The sequence below is a fragment of the Boleophthalmus pectinirostris genome, unplaced genomic scaffold, assembly GCF_026225935.1.
Source record: "Boleophthalmus pectinirostris isolate CB_2022bp ecotype Guang Dong unplaced genomic scaffold, ASM2622593v1 HiC_scaffold_5, whole genome shotgun sequence".
NCBI classification, from domain to species: Eukaryota; Metazoa; Chordata; class Actinopteri; order Gobiiformes; family Gobiidae; genus Boleophthalmus; species Boleophthalmus pectinirostris.
This window is the reverse complement of record NW_026571404.1, coordinates 27,117,502-27,133,786: the sequence shown is the minus strand read 5'-3', so window position 1 is coordinate 27,133,786 and position 16,285 is coordinate 27,117,502. Positions and strand designations below refer to the sequence as shown.

The 16,285-nt window shown below is 39.3% G+C and overlaps 1 protein-coding gene across 1 annotated transcript; it reads left to right on the top strand.

The window, feature by feature from the left end:
- The first annotated feature begins 2,282 nt into the window (after positions 1-2,282).
- Positions 2,283-13,827, top strand: nkx1.2la (NK1 transcription factor related 2-like,a). Its single transcript, XM_020921206.2, has 5 exons — positions 2,283-2,350; positions 4,822-4,848; positions 6,749-6,902; positions 10,771-10,945; positions 13,238-13,827. The coding sequence occupies exons 1-5, from the start codon at positions 2,283-2,285 to the stop codon at positions 13,825-13,827; spliced, it is 1,014 nt and encodes a 337-aa protein (XP_020776865.2).
- Positions 13,828-16,285: the final 2,458 nt, after the last annotated feature.

Genomic DNA, 16,285 nt, shown 5'->3' with positions numbered 1-16,285 from the left:
GACATCTAAAACCTCATACTTTGATGAGGGAACAATGTTACAGCATGATAGAAAGATAAGATAAAAGATAAAGATTAAAAAAACTCTAATTTGAATAATACCTCTAATTAATCTAATTGCTTAATTGATAAAATATACACATACCATATGGCCTATAACTGTGTAGATGACGCAGCGCAGTTGGTTTGTATTAGTTTGATATTCAAGGGTAATCCATGTCCCATGTGTAAAGTGACAGTTTTGTTAGTGCATATGGCCCATAAGCCTACATTTAGATTCTACCTAAATAGAAGCAGGTCCACATTTGGAGCAGAAAGGTTGATTTCTGTCAAAGATGTGGGGATTGGCTATTTAGGAAACTTCTCCTACTCTGGCTCTAAATGTCTGAAGGTGCCGGAAGAAAATGAAACTTACTGTAAGTAGCTAAAATGCTGCTATCTGCACCAGACTTATGCTGTAGTCAACTACTGGCATATCTTAAATTATCTTAAACCTTAAATTATCTTAAATGTGACTACTTTTATTTCTCAGTGTTGAACATCATATATGTAGTTCCTAAGGCCTTTTAGAAGTTACTTGGAAGAAAGTGAAGAGCTATAGGTTCCTTTGAAGCTGAAACCCCTGGTATTATACTATTTTAGCTAAATTAAATACATTTTACATTACCATACATTACCTAATCACAGCCATCATTATGAGCTGAACACCATCAATAAACAGGAAGGAAGGATAGGCCGATGAAACGTTAATAGGCCTGAAGAATTAACTGCTATAACAGTACTATATTTGTATATTAACTCAAGAATTTTGTGCTAATTATACTAGTATAGGCTATGTGATGGGTATTTGAGGTATGACCTCATATATGAATAGTGTTTATGGTCCAAGCCCTGATATTCAATATGTAATGCAATATGTACATACATGTAAAACACATATGTAATTTTTAACATACTTACATACATGAACTATTGTTTATTTGAGATTACAGGGGTGTCTTTAGCGCCTCCTTGAGGTGCAGCATGGGTCAAGGTTTGGTGGAAACAGGCCATGCCACCACCAAACCTTTTCTTCATCACGGACCAGAAGGACGCACTCTTATGCGCAGTATTGTCTGCAGTATCAGCCTTGACATCTTCTGAAGAGTCATCAGTGATCTTAGCCTGTTGCACTGGTTATTCTCCTCCATAGGCTGAATGATGACGGAGTCTTTGTTAGTCTCAATCAAAGGGCTGTAGATCCACTCAGGTTCTTCAGGCTCCTCATGTTTAGAGTAAAGCTCCAAAGGACTGTGGGTGATGTGGAGGTCTTCAGAGTCACTGCCATGAAATCATGGGCACCTTGGGCATATTCACTGTCACTGCTGATCAAGTGCTCTATTGCTATGAACGGGTACCTCAGCACTTGGCTGACAGTCATCCTCTTTTTTCCATCAATTTGGAGAAGATTTTTTACAAAATCCAGGAAAACCTCCAGGTCCAAGAAGGCATCTTCATCCTCTGTATCAGCCTGTAGCATTATGGCTACCTCTAGATCTGAAAGCTTGCTCAGTTCACATTCAGCGACATCAGGCTTTTCCCAGTTTGTGGCCTGGTATTCAATTGGGCTCTTGAATCTCCACTGGCAGATAGTCTTGAGGAAGTATTTATCGGCGTACACTTCTCTGCAGCATCTCATCGCTAGGTTGTCCAAGGACATGGATGATACTCCTCAGGTGGTCATAGTTGGACATGTTGGAGAACAGCTGGCAGCCTAAGAGGCCCTCTCCCAGGCGGCAGTCCAGGGTCCACATCTCCAGGGCCTTGAACAGTGGAGCACCCAGGACCACCTCAGGAGCACAATGTCTGTCACACATCATATTCATGCCCTGTTCCAGGTCTGAGAAACGCCCTCCACAGCCAAAGTTGACTTTACTTTACTTTAAATGGCTGCTCTTGGTGGTTGACCAACATAATATTATCAGGTCTCAGATCACCATGAACAACACACGCTTCCTTCAGTGCTTTAAAAGCAACAAGGAACTGTTGGGCCATAGCTACTCAGTGAAAGATTTTCAGGGTGGTCCATGGAGAGATCCAGGAGGCTGCAATCCAGTATTTCATAGACGATGCTGTGGTACTCCTCACACAAAAAGTGCTCAGTGTATTTAACATCATCTGGGTTAGTGTTCTCCAGATGCTGGATGATGTTCAGCTCCACCTGCATCGCATAATTGTCTTCAAACAGTTTCACTGTCACCACTTCTTTGGTCTTGGAGTTGAAGCATTTGGCCACTTGTCCATATGCTCCTTCTCCAAGAAACTCCAGAACAGTGGTTATCCCCAGTGTACGGGGGGCATTTGGAGGGCAGGTAAAGGAAAGAGACAGTGAAAAAGTCAGTGTTTGTATGAGCTCGAGTGAAAATAGACTGTCTCTGTCGAAGGGTTGGTTCAAATGAAGATGGTTGTGCACTCCAGAACTTTATATCCAGGGTATTTGTTTACATTTCAAAATATATTTGTAAAATAATTAATTTAAAACATTTATAGAAAAACATCTTAATGTCTTAACTTCTATTTACTCAATAATCTATAATTTAACATGTAATTTCTTAAAAAGAACACCTATATGTGTTACATCATATTCATAATGGTACTGAATAATGAAGTTGTCTTTTACTGCTATTGTCAGTGTGAACATCCACTGATCCTGGGACACTAATGTGAAGACAGTTCAGTCTCTAGGGGGCGTTATCAGGACTCTAATGTCCGTTCTGGGCCCTCTGCTGCTCTGTCAGACTGTGGGATAGATAGCAGCCTAATAGAGAGGCACCCCCCCACCCCTCCCCTCCCTGTTAAGTGATTGAGCTGTAAATACTGGCTGACCTGAACTCCAGCTCACACCATGTACAAACCCATTCAATATGGCGTCCTCTCTCTCTGACGCCTGAACCATTGCTGATCACGAGATGGGCTTAATCTAGGTGTTCGGGGGGCACTGAGGCGTCAAACTGCAGCCCCGAGGAGCTCTTTCTATCAGGCCCGCAGAGAGTGCCATCGTCCCTACGCTGAATTTATGGAAATGGTCGTAAAACGTAAGGCCTTCAGTAATGGGATATGTCGATAACAGCTACGACGGTGCGATCTATGGCAGTTTACTGAGGAGATGAGTGGCCCGGCTGTTAGACAACTCAAATCTAATTTTCTCAATAAAGCCCAGTAAGTCAACAACCCATAAGCGCTCATATATCAAAATATAAATGTGTAATAGAAGACTGGCAAAAAGAGATTTGTCTTTGCTGTATTCATACACTGTACCGTATTCATACCTTTGCCATTAGATTTTATCTAATATAGTTTCTGGTTTAAATTTGTTGAAATTACTGATTTTTAAAAAAGGCTCGGACAATTCACTGACTGTCTGGCTGTCTCTATTCTGCACCACATCTCCAAAATCAATGAGGTTAAAGACTTGACAGCTCATTTTAATTGCAGTTTGGTATTAGCAAAACTCAAAGGATTCACTAATAGACTAATTTAGAACTGTATTCAAGCATATGCAGTAAACTATGACTAGAATCTCTATGTTTGTAACTACCCCAAACTGTACCCAGAAGATCACATGCTTTCAAGTCTTCACTGGATAACAACAATACACACAGAGAAGTCGACAATTTATTTAGATGTGAAAAGCCAGATTAAACCGACAATTTACTGGTACAGCAAGGATACATCTAATTGATCAATAAAAGTTTTGGTTGACAAAGTAAGACATCAACAATGTGACCAGAGGCATGTCGGAAAACCCATAGCAAACTGAAACACATTTAGCAGAAATTCTGGCATTTTTGATTGTCAGTTTTTGTCTTCTGTTTTGAACATTTATAAAATATTGCTGACCTCATAACTGCTCGAGTCATTTATGGCCAAATTGAGTTTTGTCTTATTCTGTTCTCCAAACTCCAAAGTCATCTTCTTGACTAAAGCAGTTTATTTTTCTATTTCTCCAAAAACCTTGACAACCAACTTGGGCGATTATGCCAGGAGACTAATTATATGGAATTTCTGTCTTTCCACAAGGTGAGGATGTTATGGGAGATGGAGTGTGTGTTTACTTTAAACTGTACATACCTGTCCCACTGGGACTTAGCGGTAAATAAGTCTTCACCTGAGAGAGTTGATGTTCTCAGTGCCAGCAGAGGGGGCGCTGTGAGGCAGCTCATGTCTTCATCCACAGTTATCCTGGTCTACTCAGGTCACATCAAACTGGGAGCCAGTTTTCCTTCCTTTTTTTGGCAGCTTCTCTGACAATCAGTGGTTAGCTGCGGTCCTCTGAGAGTCACTGAGGCTGCTGCTCCTGGGAACACAAACACACGCTCACGGCACCATGTTTGATGAAAAGAACAATTAAGGGAGAAATGAGGGAGAATCATCAGGGGAAATGGCTGATGAAGACTTTATTGATTAGAGCGGCTTCACTGATCCAGCTCTCACTGTAGCAATTACAGCAGTACACTGCCAGCAGTGGGGCCAAACAGACAGGGTCCTATCTGACAATACTAGAACTGTAAAGGGGCAAGGTATACTTCAACACAATAAGGTTTCAAAGTTATCAAATATATTAGACAACATTTGAAATACATCATACAATTCTCCAATACACATCCGATGCAGACTTTTGATCATATATCACAGGGCAGTCATACAGCTTGACATTCAGCTTTACATCCTTAAATCACCCATTTAGGTGCAAACAAACACAGAGGCGCTCATGAATAGACCCATGATTAATTCAAATCCCACAAGAATAAAGCAATAAAGGCCCATCTGAGTCAACACACAGCCTGAGCCTCCCCTCGGCCTCCGCTGGGCCCCTCTGATCAGCCTGTATATTTGTTTGCTCAGCTAAGACAGCACAGCATTAGTATTGAAATCACACTGTTGTCTCCACTTAGGCCGCTGCTCCTTGACAGGTCCGAGCACTTATCAGAGCAGAAGAAGAGCACGTCCTCAGGCACAATAGAGTCTAACAGGCCTCCTGTCTGTCCAGTGGTTTTATGTTGGGTCAGAGCAAGTGTCTTCATCGCCCTGGTCCTGGGGTCAGATAAGATGACCTCATGGAAGTTGGTTCTTATTACAGATGAAATGGGAGATTATAACAGCACCAAGCTTTGTCAAAGGAAATAGATTAGACTGAAGTATATTTCTATATAGTGGGAATAAAATAAAAAATACATAGGAAGGATCTCAGAAGGTTTATGCTTTGGCAGTGGTCTGTGCTCTTTAGGTGTTTTTTAATGAAAATATCCCATTAAATGAGTGATGAGTCCTTGTTGTCTTTACTTGGACTAACCTTTAGGTTTACGTATTTATGTTACTATTTTTTTATTATTTGTTATTAATTACCAATTTGTGGTAAGTGTGCACATTTACTAAATATTACAAACTTATAACTTTTTTTAAAACATTTATTGTATATTATATTATAGTGTAGTATAGAACATATAATTGTTTTATGTGTTCGATTTTATCCTTCTGGTCTCATAAAGCAATTTAAGCAGCTTAAACAGCAGAGCCACTTTACACTTTTGAACCAGACTAACTGAAGCTCATGGACAATTTGGCAAGGGCACAGAAACAAAACAAGAGATAACGGTCAATGGAGAAATATAAAGGGACAAACACAATCTGTTTGTGCACTGATGGAGATGAATGGGGCATAATCCATTGGCTTCCATCACAGCTCACAGCCCGCACACACACCGCACCCACTCGCCACAATCAGGATTAATCCTACACTCACTATTTATATTTCCTAATTGTAATTAGCATGAATTATCAATTACGGTTAGTGCCTAATTGCCCTTCATAAAGACAGCTTCCCTGGCTTAAACGGATCCATTTAAATAATGTAACTAATAGCTCTTGCCTTTACATTGCGAATACATCTTCATTGTTGCACGTATGAGCCGTGATGGTAGCTCGTAATTTCACAGGGCAATCGAGAGAAGGAGTGCAGGTGGCACTGGGGGACTAATTGTTGTTAATGAATTATGATGTGACCTTCTCAGAACAATGGATAATCAATGCTCAGGCTGAGTGACAGTAGAGCGAGTGCAGAGGCCTCACACACAGCCAACTGTGAGGGACAAATGCACTGTGCTTATTAGCTCTTTACAGAAACTTCTAGTACTGTTTACTGCTCTCCTCTTTATCAGCTACTGCTCTACTCTAATTTCACTTTCAAGTTTAAACAGGTTAAACATTTCACTGAAAAGGTTTTCTGAAATTTTTTAATGTCCAGACTATTTCTCAATTTTTGTGAACTTTTGGAGAGAAAATGGTACATAAAATGACTCTGAGCATATTATAAGCTATGAAATCATACTTCAGATTAAACACTGTCGATCTTTACAGGTAGGAACACATTGACATAAGAGCACAGGAAATATTTAGGAACTATTACCTAAGACATAACCTAAACTGTTGTGGAAACAGATGAGGGAATGCACTAGATAGGGCACAAAAATATCATAGATGTGATTCCTAGTAGCCACCCAGGAAAGCAAAACCACTTTCCAAAACTTCTTTCAGTTCAACTATGCACGGTTTCACCACACACGAGACATCTTTATCTCCCCCAAACCAGACTGGACTTGACTGGCGTCCATGTTGGATGTGTGCAGCGGTGGCGTTTGAACTGACCTTTACCTCTGCTGACAGGGGCGCCCCGTGACTGACAGTGTCCCTCAGCATAATTCCAGCACCAGCCCCACTCTGCCCTCCATCTCCTCCGTGATGCAGTTTGACCCCTTTACAAATCACCCCCAACTTTACACATCTGCTGCCTGTCAGCATCTGCCAGGCGCACTCACCCGTCTCGCCTGTAATGAAAAACTCTCATTACTCGCCTCCACCCAACAGGTATACGGGCCGTTAGGACAATTACTGGGCAATGCCACTGACCTTGTTGTCAAAGAGGGAGTCAGGCGAGCACTCATGAGGTTTCACCGGAACTAGTCTGGCAGCACCACTGTTGGAACAAGAACCAATCTAACTCCTTTTAAGATGAAGTTTTGAACTAAATGCAGACAAGCAGTTGTTTAGATTAAATGGTGGAGGATCCACTATCTACTTATTATTTCTTTGCCTGGAATATTCCATGGTATGACTTTAAACATATCAATCTAGCAGTTATTCATTATGGGGTTTAAGTGAAGAGACAAAACTTTTCTGATTGTCCCTTTACCAGCAGTAACTATACTGGCAGTTATAAAGTGAACAACTTCATCAGAGAAACAAAGTCTTTGCTCAGATTGTTTCAACTGTGTTAAACAAACACACTGCTTACCTGCTTGGAAGAGAATAAAGAAGTCTACATCCTACATTTTTTGTCTTACTCTAAACCAGAACTCAAATAATCATAAAATAATTAAATCAAATATTTAAAAGTAGAATCTATACAATTATATAAACCCCAAATAAGTCTCTAAGTCACTAAGTACTATGGAAATGTAAAATAGTGAGAAGTCTAACATTCCCAAATCCAATAAAACAGAATCAGAATAAAGTAAAACTGTGATGTAAGAAATTATTATTTCCAAACAGTTTGCATAATAGTTTCTTTAAAAAGTTCAACTTGAAGAACCAGTAACAGCTATTTATTTTGAAGAAAACACACACACTTTACAGTTCTTTACACTTCTGGTATTTCTGCAGGACTTTTAGACTACAGTATTTTTTAAACAGTTTATTACAGCGATTAAATTCAGGATGTTGTGCGATCACAGATTATGTTTACCTGTTGCTATGTATTTAAAAGAGATACAAGGCTTAGGAATTTACCATGACGGATCTAACAGGCTCTTAATGTCTGACCAGTGTCTTGCTGCTCCTTTGTGTGCCCTCTTTATGGGTTGGATGTGGAGACAGTGGAGGCCAGTAGAGTACACAAGACAAGCGCACCTCATAATACCACTCTTGCCATTAGACAAATGATGTGACGCTTAGCAGACCTGGGGCAGCCTCCCCACCATGTAATGACTTTATGGACCCAGGAGGGGGGTCCAGGGTGGAAGTGTGTCTCCTTAGCCCCCCTGCGGAGTCCCGATGTGGGCTACTCCTTCTCTGTACTGCCCTGGTGAGGTCTACAGTGATTCCAATGCAGTTCCCGCTTTCTAGACTCTAACCTGGGGGCATCTTTGTCCTCAAGGCTGCCCCACGTAAGCAGATGTCCGGCCGCTGGGCTTTCTCGTAGGAAGTTGTAAACCCTCCAGTGTCCAGCAGGCCCTATTCAAATGTAGACTACAGTGGGGGCTGCGCAAGTGCTATACATATGCAAATGGAGAACATGCAGACTCCCAGTAGGGGTGGCTTTGACTAATGTTTGACTATGTAAGTACTACGCAACGCACACAGAACTAGACCATGGAGCCTTCTCAAAGCACACTAAACACCATATAAGTGGCACAGGAAATTATCCGAAGAAAAGAGGGGCTCAAATCTGCTCCAATACTATGCATAACTACTGTCTGGGTGCATAAATAAACATAGTAGACCTCACAGGCTTCAGCTGTAAAATATGTAAATGCTTAAGAATAGACTCTATATTCAATAAAGATTTTGATACCACGATAATAATAAAAAGCACCCTTTCTTTAGACAAATGAGTGTGATTTTCAACATAAAATCATAGTACTTACTTTTATATTACCATGTGGCCTTATATCTGTGTAATCCCTCATTCATTCAGATAGGTTGCATAATAGTCGGGGTGGTCTTATACTTGTTTTAATACAACTCAATATCATTCCAAAGCTATTCAGGAAAGGTTCATTTCTGTCCTGTGAATGTGACTTTTTTAGTATCGATACTTGCTCAAATGAGTAGTAGTTTCAATACTAGTTTTAGTATTCATTTGTTTCTGATTTTCAATACTTTTGAAAACTCTACTGAATCATTCAACCACTTTTCTTTAGCCACCAAGCTCATAGTATATTAAAGGAGAGCCCACTTTGCTTGGAAATACTTATTACAAGGTCAAAAGACTGTCAGGGAGCTTCGGTCAGATCTGTTACTGGTGTGGCTTCCCCTTCTCCAAAAGGCTGTCTGTCTGACTGTAGCCATCACGCTTTATCTGTATTGGACACCTGCTGGGAATATTGATCCTGTGCTGGTTTCACCATTTGAGCCATCAGCGGGCATCAGGGTTTAAACAAGCCTGTGTCACTTGGTATTGAATGCTAATGGCTAAAGACCAGAGAGCCCATTGATTGTGAATATCAAACTATCAGCTTTAGGTGAGAAAACAATCAGTTGTGTTCAATAACTACTTGCAATGCATTTTTAGATTGAAAAGAATAAATTTAGTGTAAAAAAACAGTTTTTGAGGTACTTTGTAAGTAAATTCATCATTCTTGTAGTTTTTAAATACATTAGCAATTTATATTAGCACAAAAAGCTATTTATATTTGACATTTTGTACTGCTTTTTTGAGCTGTCACTGCCTTGTCATCATATTGGGAAGAATACTTTGAAAATGTATTTAGTTGCAAAATATTGAATACCTGAATTAAAATGTATTTTGTAACATATTCCAATACATGGTTGAATCAGATTACTGTATTGTGACTATTCTGAATGCTTTGTCATTGAGTCTCATTTAAATTATAGTGTAAAAGCACAACATGGGGATAAAAACTTCTTCTTTATGTTTGTTTCACCGTTTGTTATGCATTTCCATAACAAATAAAAAAAATAAAATGTAAAACACTGTGCAGTTTGAAGCAGCTGTCATCAAATACCTAAATCCATTCCTCTGATTTTAGAAAAGTAACTGTATTCTGAATACTACCAGTTGAAAGAGTAACTGTATTTCGGTAGTTACAAAAATTATATTCCGTATACATATTCTCAGTACATGTACTTCTCAGCACTGTCATCATAGCATGTTATTGCCCATTAATATAAATTATAAGTGCAACTTACTGCAACATAATAAAGCAAAACCCTTAACTGCTACTGAGCTTCAGTTTGATCAAATATGAAAATACCCACCACAGGACCATTATTAGGCAGTTTCTGATGTACACATATTACAATGTCATATTCTAATAATATGTATTTCTGATTTCACATATCTACTATCTGGAATACTTTGAATGTAATCAGTTTAAAATGATAATGAAATAGAAATAATGTTATTTCAAGCCTTATTTGTCTCATCTGTTTACGTATCTGTTTATTGAATGGAATAACAAGTTTACAAAATGCAACTTTAAAGTTTACTATTGTTTTTATAGCAATAAATGAATACCTGAAAGGCAGGGTTTTATGTGTCTATGTCATTTTTGCTCGTTCTGTTTCCAGGCTTTGAGGGACAGACTATTGCACATTTTAAAAGTTTAATTTTAGAGATAGGACAACATCTAATATAGTCCAAGTACCATCTGTGCCCAATTTACGCACAGGTCGAGGTTTATTGAATTTAATGATATGGGTGATTATCGACGAAAGCTTTGAGCCCATTAGGAGGTCGTGTGAAACGTTAATAGTGTTTGTGTCACGTGTCTGGCTGAAAAGACTTACGGGGGGACAGGGGCTTTAAAGAGTGGTCTCCCTGCGCCTCATCCACCCACACCACACCGGCACAGACACGAGGAGCGCAGCGTCAACCAGGGACCACTACTGCAGACCACCTAAGCCTACAAAGAGACAAGATATGACGAGTTTTATCTGACCAAAAAGTGTCCCGAACTGTGTGTGAATGAATTATGCTGGACTCACACAAGAGGTGAAGATGACAACGACGCACAACAAGATTTCTTTCTCCATCTTGGACATCTTGGACCCAAACAAGTTTAACAGCAGGAGGATACTTTGCGACGCCAGGGAGACGTTTCCAGAGGCGGAGGAAGACAGTGCAGTGACAAGTGCAAATGAAAGTGGAGCGGAGGGAGCACTGGAAGGTAAATAAGAGGATAAAACTTATTTAATTTAAATTTTTTACGTACTTAAGTTGAGTTAAACACCAGAAGGTAAAATGAGTTACGTTTGTGAGTTATATCTTAATGGAGAGAGAGTGATAGAGAAAGAAAACAACAAAGAAAAACAACAAAAACTATTGCAACCACACGGCACCTGTTACTATTGCTACTGCGTATCCGTCCGCCAAAGACTTCATGACAATAATATAGTGCCTTAGTTTGCTCGTATTTTTATTTTTTATATTAATTTGTGAAACTCAAAAATATCATCTGCCACAATTTAGAATAGCTATAGGGTGCGTTCCCACTTGGTCCAGCCCTGGTCTAGTCTTGGGTAAGTTCTGGGTTTAGATACAGCTTCGATGTGAAGTCAAATGAGTTTCTTAGGCAAAGTTAGACTGCAATTTTTTTTTAGCTCTATTGGTAATGACTTTTGTCTATAACATATTTTATACGGTCAAACAAACTCACCTTTATAGCTACACAAAACTTTTTTGGACAAAGTAAAGAAAAACGCCTCACTTTGACGTTTTCTATCAAACTGCTGTCATCTGTGAGTGACCTTCCTCTCATTTTAAGAGCTGCGTTTCCTTTGAGCGCGGCCACAAAGGCTCGCTCCCAAAGCCCCGGTGTGTGATTGGCAGTGGGACAGGCGGCCTAGATAATTGTTTAAATCGTCCCATTGAGGATGCCCCGCGCAGGCTTTGATCGATATCCCATTACCGCATCCTGCATATCTCCCTCCAGCACCTTGCAGGTACAAACTTCACACCCCTTCCATGTCTGATCCCAAATATCGCTCGATTCAAACTTCCCTTTAAATAGATGACATTTATCGATCCGCGCGCAAATATGAAACTCCATTAGCACGCCATGGCTGAGGGGGCGAGGCGGGATTTAGACGGGATTTCTTTCCGCAACATGACATTTTGAGACGCGCTGTGGGCTTTATAAATTATTTAAGGATTAGTGACCAGGCTGCACCTCTCCGTCTAATTCCCCGTTCTGTTTGGATGACCCCCAGGCCTTTAAATACACTCTTAAACAGGACCAGATGAAGGGACGACTTACTGCTCATGAGTTGGCTATTGGAACTGATTCTAGGCCTACATCAACCAATGAAAAGTGCTCTGTCACACGAGGCGAGATACGTTACGCACGAATGGAGCTGTTCTTTCAGCACCACGGCCAACCAAATCAACGGTGACATTTTCTGCCTCATAAAACTAAAGCATTCAAATTTTTCCTACTCGTTTTTAATAGTGCAGCAAGCTAGAGTAGGCATGCCGTTATGTCAAAACAGCTATAGGCCTGTATTTTAACATTTTAGCGTAAAATGTGATGTTTTACAGCGTTTTAATGTTTACAATTAAGCCTGACAACAAAGTGTGACAATGGCTGAAGTAGACTAAATATAGACAGACAAACAATAATACTGAAATGCATGTATGCCACAGATACAAAAAACCTAAAAGCAGATTAAAACCACAACAAACTATTCTAAATGTATCATATCACTGAAAAACCCCAAGCCGCAACAAAGAAACTCCAGAATGATACACTTTAGTAGCCCACTTAGTTTGCACCCGTAATGAGTCTTAGAAGTTATTAGATAAAGATTTTTATGGCTTAAATGTTATCATATACTCAAAAGTGTTACCAAAAATGTCTAATGTTTTCACAGATCATATACAAATGATAAATATTGAGCCCAAAAATACATTCTTCCAGCTTTCATATATTGAACGATAAATCGATATAGTAATTATGCTGACCAAGTGTTTTTTGGAGCCACAGCTTATAATTGGTATGTCAACATCATACAGTCAATGTGATTATCTAATTTAGCTATTTAAGGTGCACTATGTAACTTTTCTGAAGCCCACTTGTGTCCATGGAGATAGATATGTTTAATGTCATACTGTGGCACATTCCAGGCAAAACAAAAACATCAACACGGTGATGAACCCTCCACCACAAAAGTAACATGGTGTACTTTTAGACTATGTGTATGGGAGTAGGTGCTCATAAGTAATACTCCTTTTGGGCCATGTACGCTTCTATCTAATGTAATGTAAACAAATTGCAAAAATGCCCAAATAAACTAAACAAAACTAAACAAAAATTATAGTAACTTGAAGCTTCAGTATATTGTGCTTGGCTACTTGTTATTTTGGTTTTGTATGAAGTGCAATGTAATTTCTATTGCCATTATAAATAGTAGGACTTTAAATCTAAACTTTATTCTCAGTTTTCCACCCCTTCTCTTCACAGAGGATGAAAATGGTGCAGAGGAAGAGCTCTTCTCTTCATCACAAACCCCTCAGCTGCTCTCCTCGCCTCCCCCTGAACCAGAACCCTGTCTCAGCGTGGACCAAGAGGACACAGACCGCACCTCTCTGTCCTCCTCCGCCACTCCGGATCACTCCCCTCACAAACGCCGCCGCCATGATTCCACATGTGCCAAACCTCGCCGTGCTAGGACTGCGTTCACGTACGAGCAACTGGTCGCTTTGGAGAACAAATTCCGTACCACACGCTACCTTTCTGTTTGCGAGAGACTCAACCTGGCTTTGTCCCTCAGCCTCACCGAAACCCAGGTCAAAATCTGGTTCCAAAACCGGAGAACGAAGTGGAAAAAGCAAAACCCTGGAGCAGACAGCACTTTACAGACACCAGGTAACACTGTGGTAAATGTCAGTCCAAGCCCAAGTAACTTCCATCAGACTTTTCCAAACTTCAGCTCTGGAAACATGGTCTTCCACTCTACAGCTGCAGTCCCACTCACGTCCACAGGAGGGCTCTTGCACCCCTTTATATCCACTGGTTTTGTTCAGCCGACTTACTTTAATCCACATCTTTGAACACCAAGAAGACATTGAAGATGCTTTTGGACAACAATGTGAAATAAATGTGTAAATATTTGCAATTTACAGTTTGTGAAAATATTATAAGCACACCATTTGTCTTGGCATTGATGCTAACATGAATTACTAAAAGGTATATATGTACTGTATACTTTCTAGATTCTTCTCCCACTATGCACTGAAGTAATGTCATTGTTGCCAAAACTTGTTTGACAGGTCACAAGAAAATTATTTGTTATTGTCCTTTTCTGTTTTGTGTGATTAACTGTGCCGTATTGCATCCAGCCAACAAATGAGCATTCTACCTCCCACAGGTCTGTTATCATTAATGCAATTCCACAATGTAAATAAAGAATCAAATTATAAGTCTGAGACAGCACATTTTTGGACACAGGCCAGCATGACTTTGGGGTTCATTAACAGAGATGTGGCTTCCATTCTGCGACAATATCACACACACTTCACATTCTACACCATTCATATAGGATAATACTGCATGTTAAATATCACAGGGATTTGCTTCGAAAACATGGACTTACGAACAAAGCAAATGCTGCCATCTTCTGGACACTTTTGTAATTGGCTGAAAAATAAAGGTATGTTTGTTTAGTAGTAGTTGTTGTAGTACTAGTTACGTGTATGTGTTTATTACAAGGATTTCCCTTATATCATAACAATTTACATTTATTTGAACATATTTTAATGAAATAGCTCATCTAAACTTATAATTATATGATTGTAGACGTGTAAATAACATCCTTCCATACGAGGGCGCTATTTCTTATTTTTCTATACCTTGCTGACCTTACATTTCAAATTGCAAATAATTACATCAAACCCTCTTTTCCTGTTACAGTCACCAAGTTGAATCGAACAGTTAGGCCTACCAAAAAAAGCATCTTTGGAGGCATTCGTTGTATTCTGTATTTTAATATATTCTTGGCTGGAAATCCAAAAGTATATCTCTCTGTATTTGTTATACAGATCAGCCGCTGGTACAGCGATGAGTCTGGATTTTTCCAAGCAAAATATATACCGTCTGTCGTTAGTTCTGTTATAGTGGGATTTTCCTTTTGCAGGTGCCAGTACCTCAAGTCAATCTTCAGTTTATTAAAACTGAAAAAAGTATGAAGATTGAATACGCCTAATGAAGCTATATCTTCATTAATTTATTTATGCTATTTATTTTGGGATAAACTTACCGTTTTTGACAAAAAGGCAAACTAAGATCTCACCAAAATGTTCACCACCAGGGGGCGTAGAAACCTCAGTTTTCACCTGAAATCCTCCAGTATCACACAGATTAGTTGCATAGCAACAGTACACAGTGAGTACAAAGTACTTAAAAAGTGGCATCTGTCTGCGTTGACCTATATTTACGACAAAAACACTACTGTCTCCAACTGTCTTCACACCAGGCTCTTTGTTTTCTCTTCCATACATTATTATTTTTTTGTCTATTTATAGCTGTGAGGGTCTTTCAAAGGTTCAGATAGACCTGCTACTTGTTTGCCTGTTTCACTTTGCCTGTATTTAAAAGAATAATTAGACCTGATATCATCAGTTGTGAAGGCAAAAGCATCACCTGTTGTATCTTGTAAATCTTTACATGAAGTTGTTAAAGGTGCAGTATGTAACTTTTCTGGTGGAGAGACAAGCAGATAGTGGCCCTCTCCAAGGTCATCTGCAGTCCACCTTTAATAAATACTTGACACGTGTGGGGAAAAACATAGGCCTAAAATATTATTATTTTTATAAAGAAGTCCATATGGAATAAATTGCACAGTTCTTTTCTCCTTTAAAACTCTTCCACAAACTCTAATATCTAAATAAAACCATTCACATAATCCCTGTGGCGTCATACTGTCAGAAATTAATCAGCTTCTTTGTAGTTGCAATTTGTCCTTTAAGGGAAAATGTTAACAAAATAAATTGCTCACATTTCTATTAGTGACTGTGACTTATGACTACCTTTTAGTTCGAGTAATGTCATCACATTTGGATTTCTCAGAACAATTATTTCAATTATAGAAGAAACTGTGACTTTGTGAATCACTTTGTAAAACTTCTCACATTGGAGACATTTCTTGCGTACATCTGTGATTATCTTGTATTATTCTAATTTGCAGCTGTCATTATGTTTCACTTTCAGAAGAGTCATGAGTATTTTTATATTTCACTAGAAATGCTTTCAAAGTGGGATTTGACTCATCGCACATTCTTGTCCTGGTTAGACCTCAGGGGAAAAGTACTCAAAAAAGCAACTAAAAATGTGTTTTTCAGATTATAAACTGAAGATGTTATGCTATGGTGTGGATGCCCTCAAAAAAGCAATCTTTCTGGGCAAACTTAAAGACTTTGGAGGAGAATCTGAAGAGCCTGATGTGATGACAGTAGCTGGGTTCATTCTCTGAAGGGAAGGTTAGTGGTTTGAATCCCGCTCCCAGCATAAACA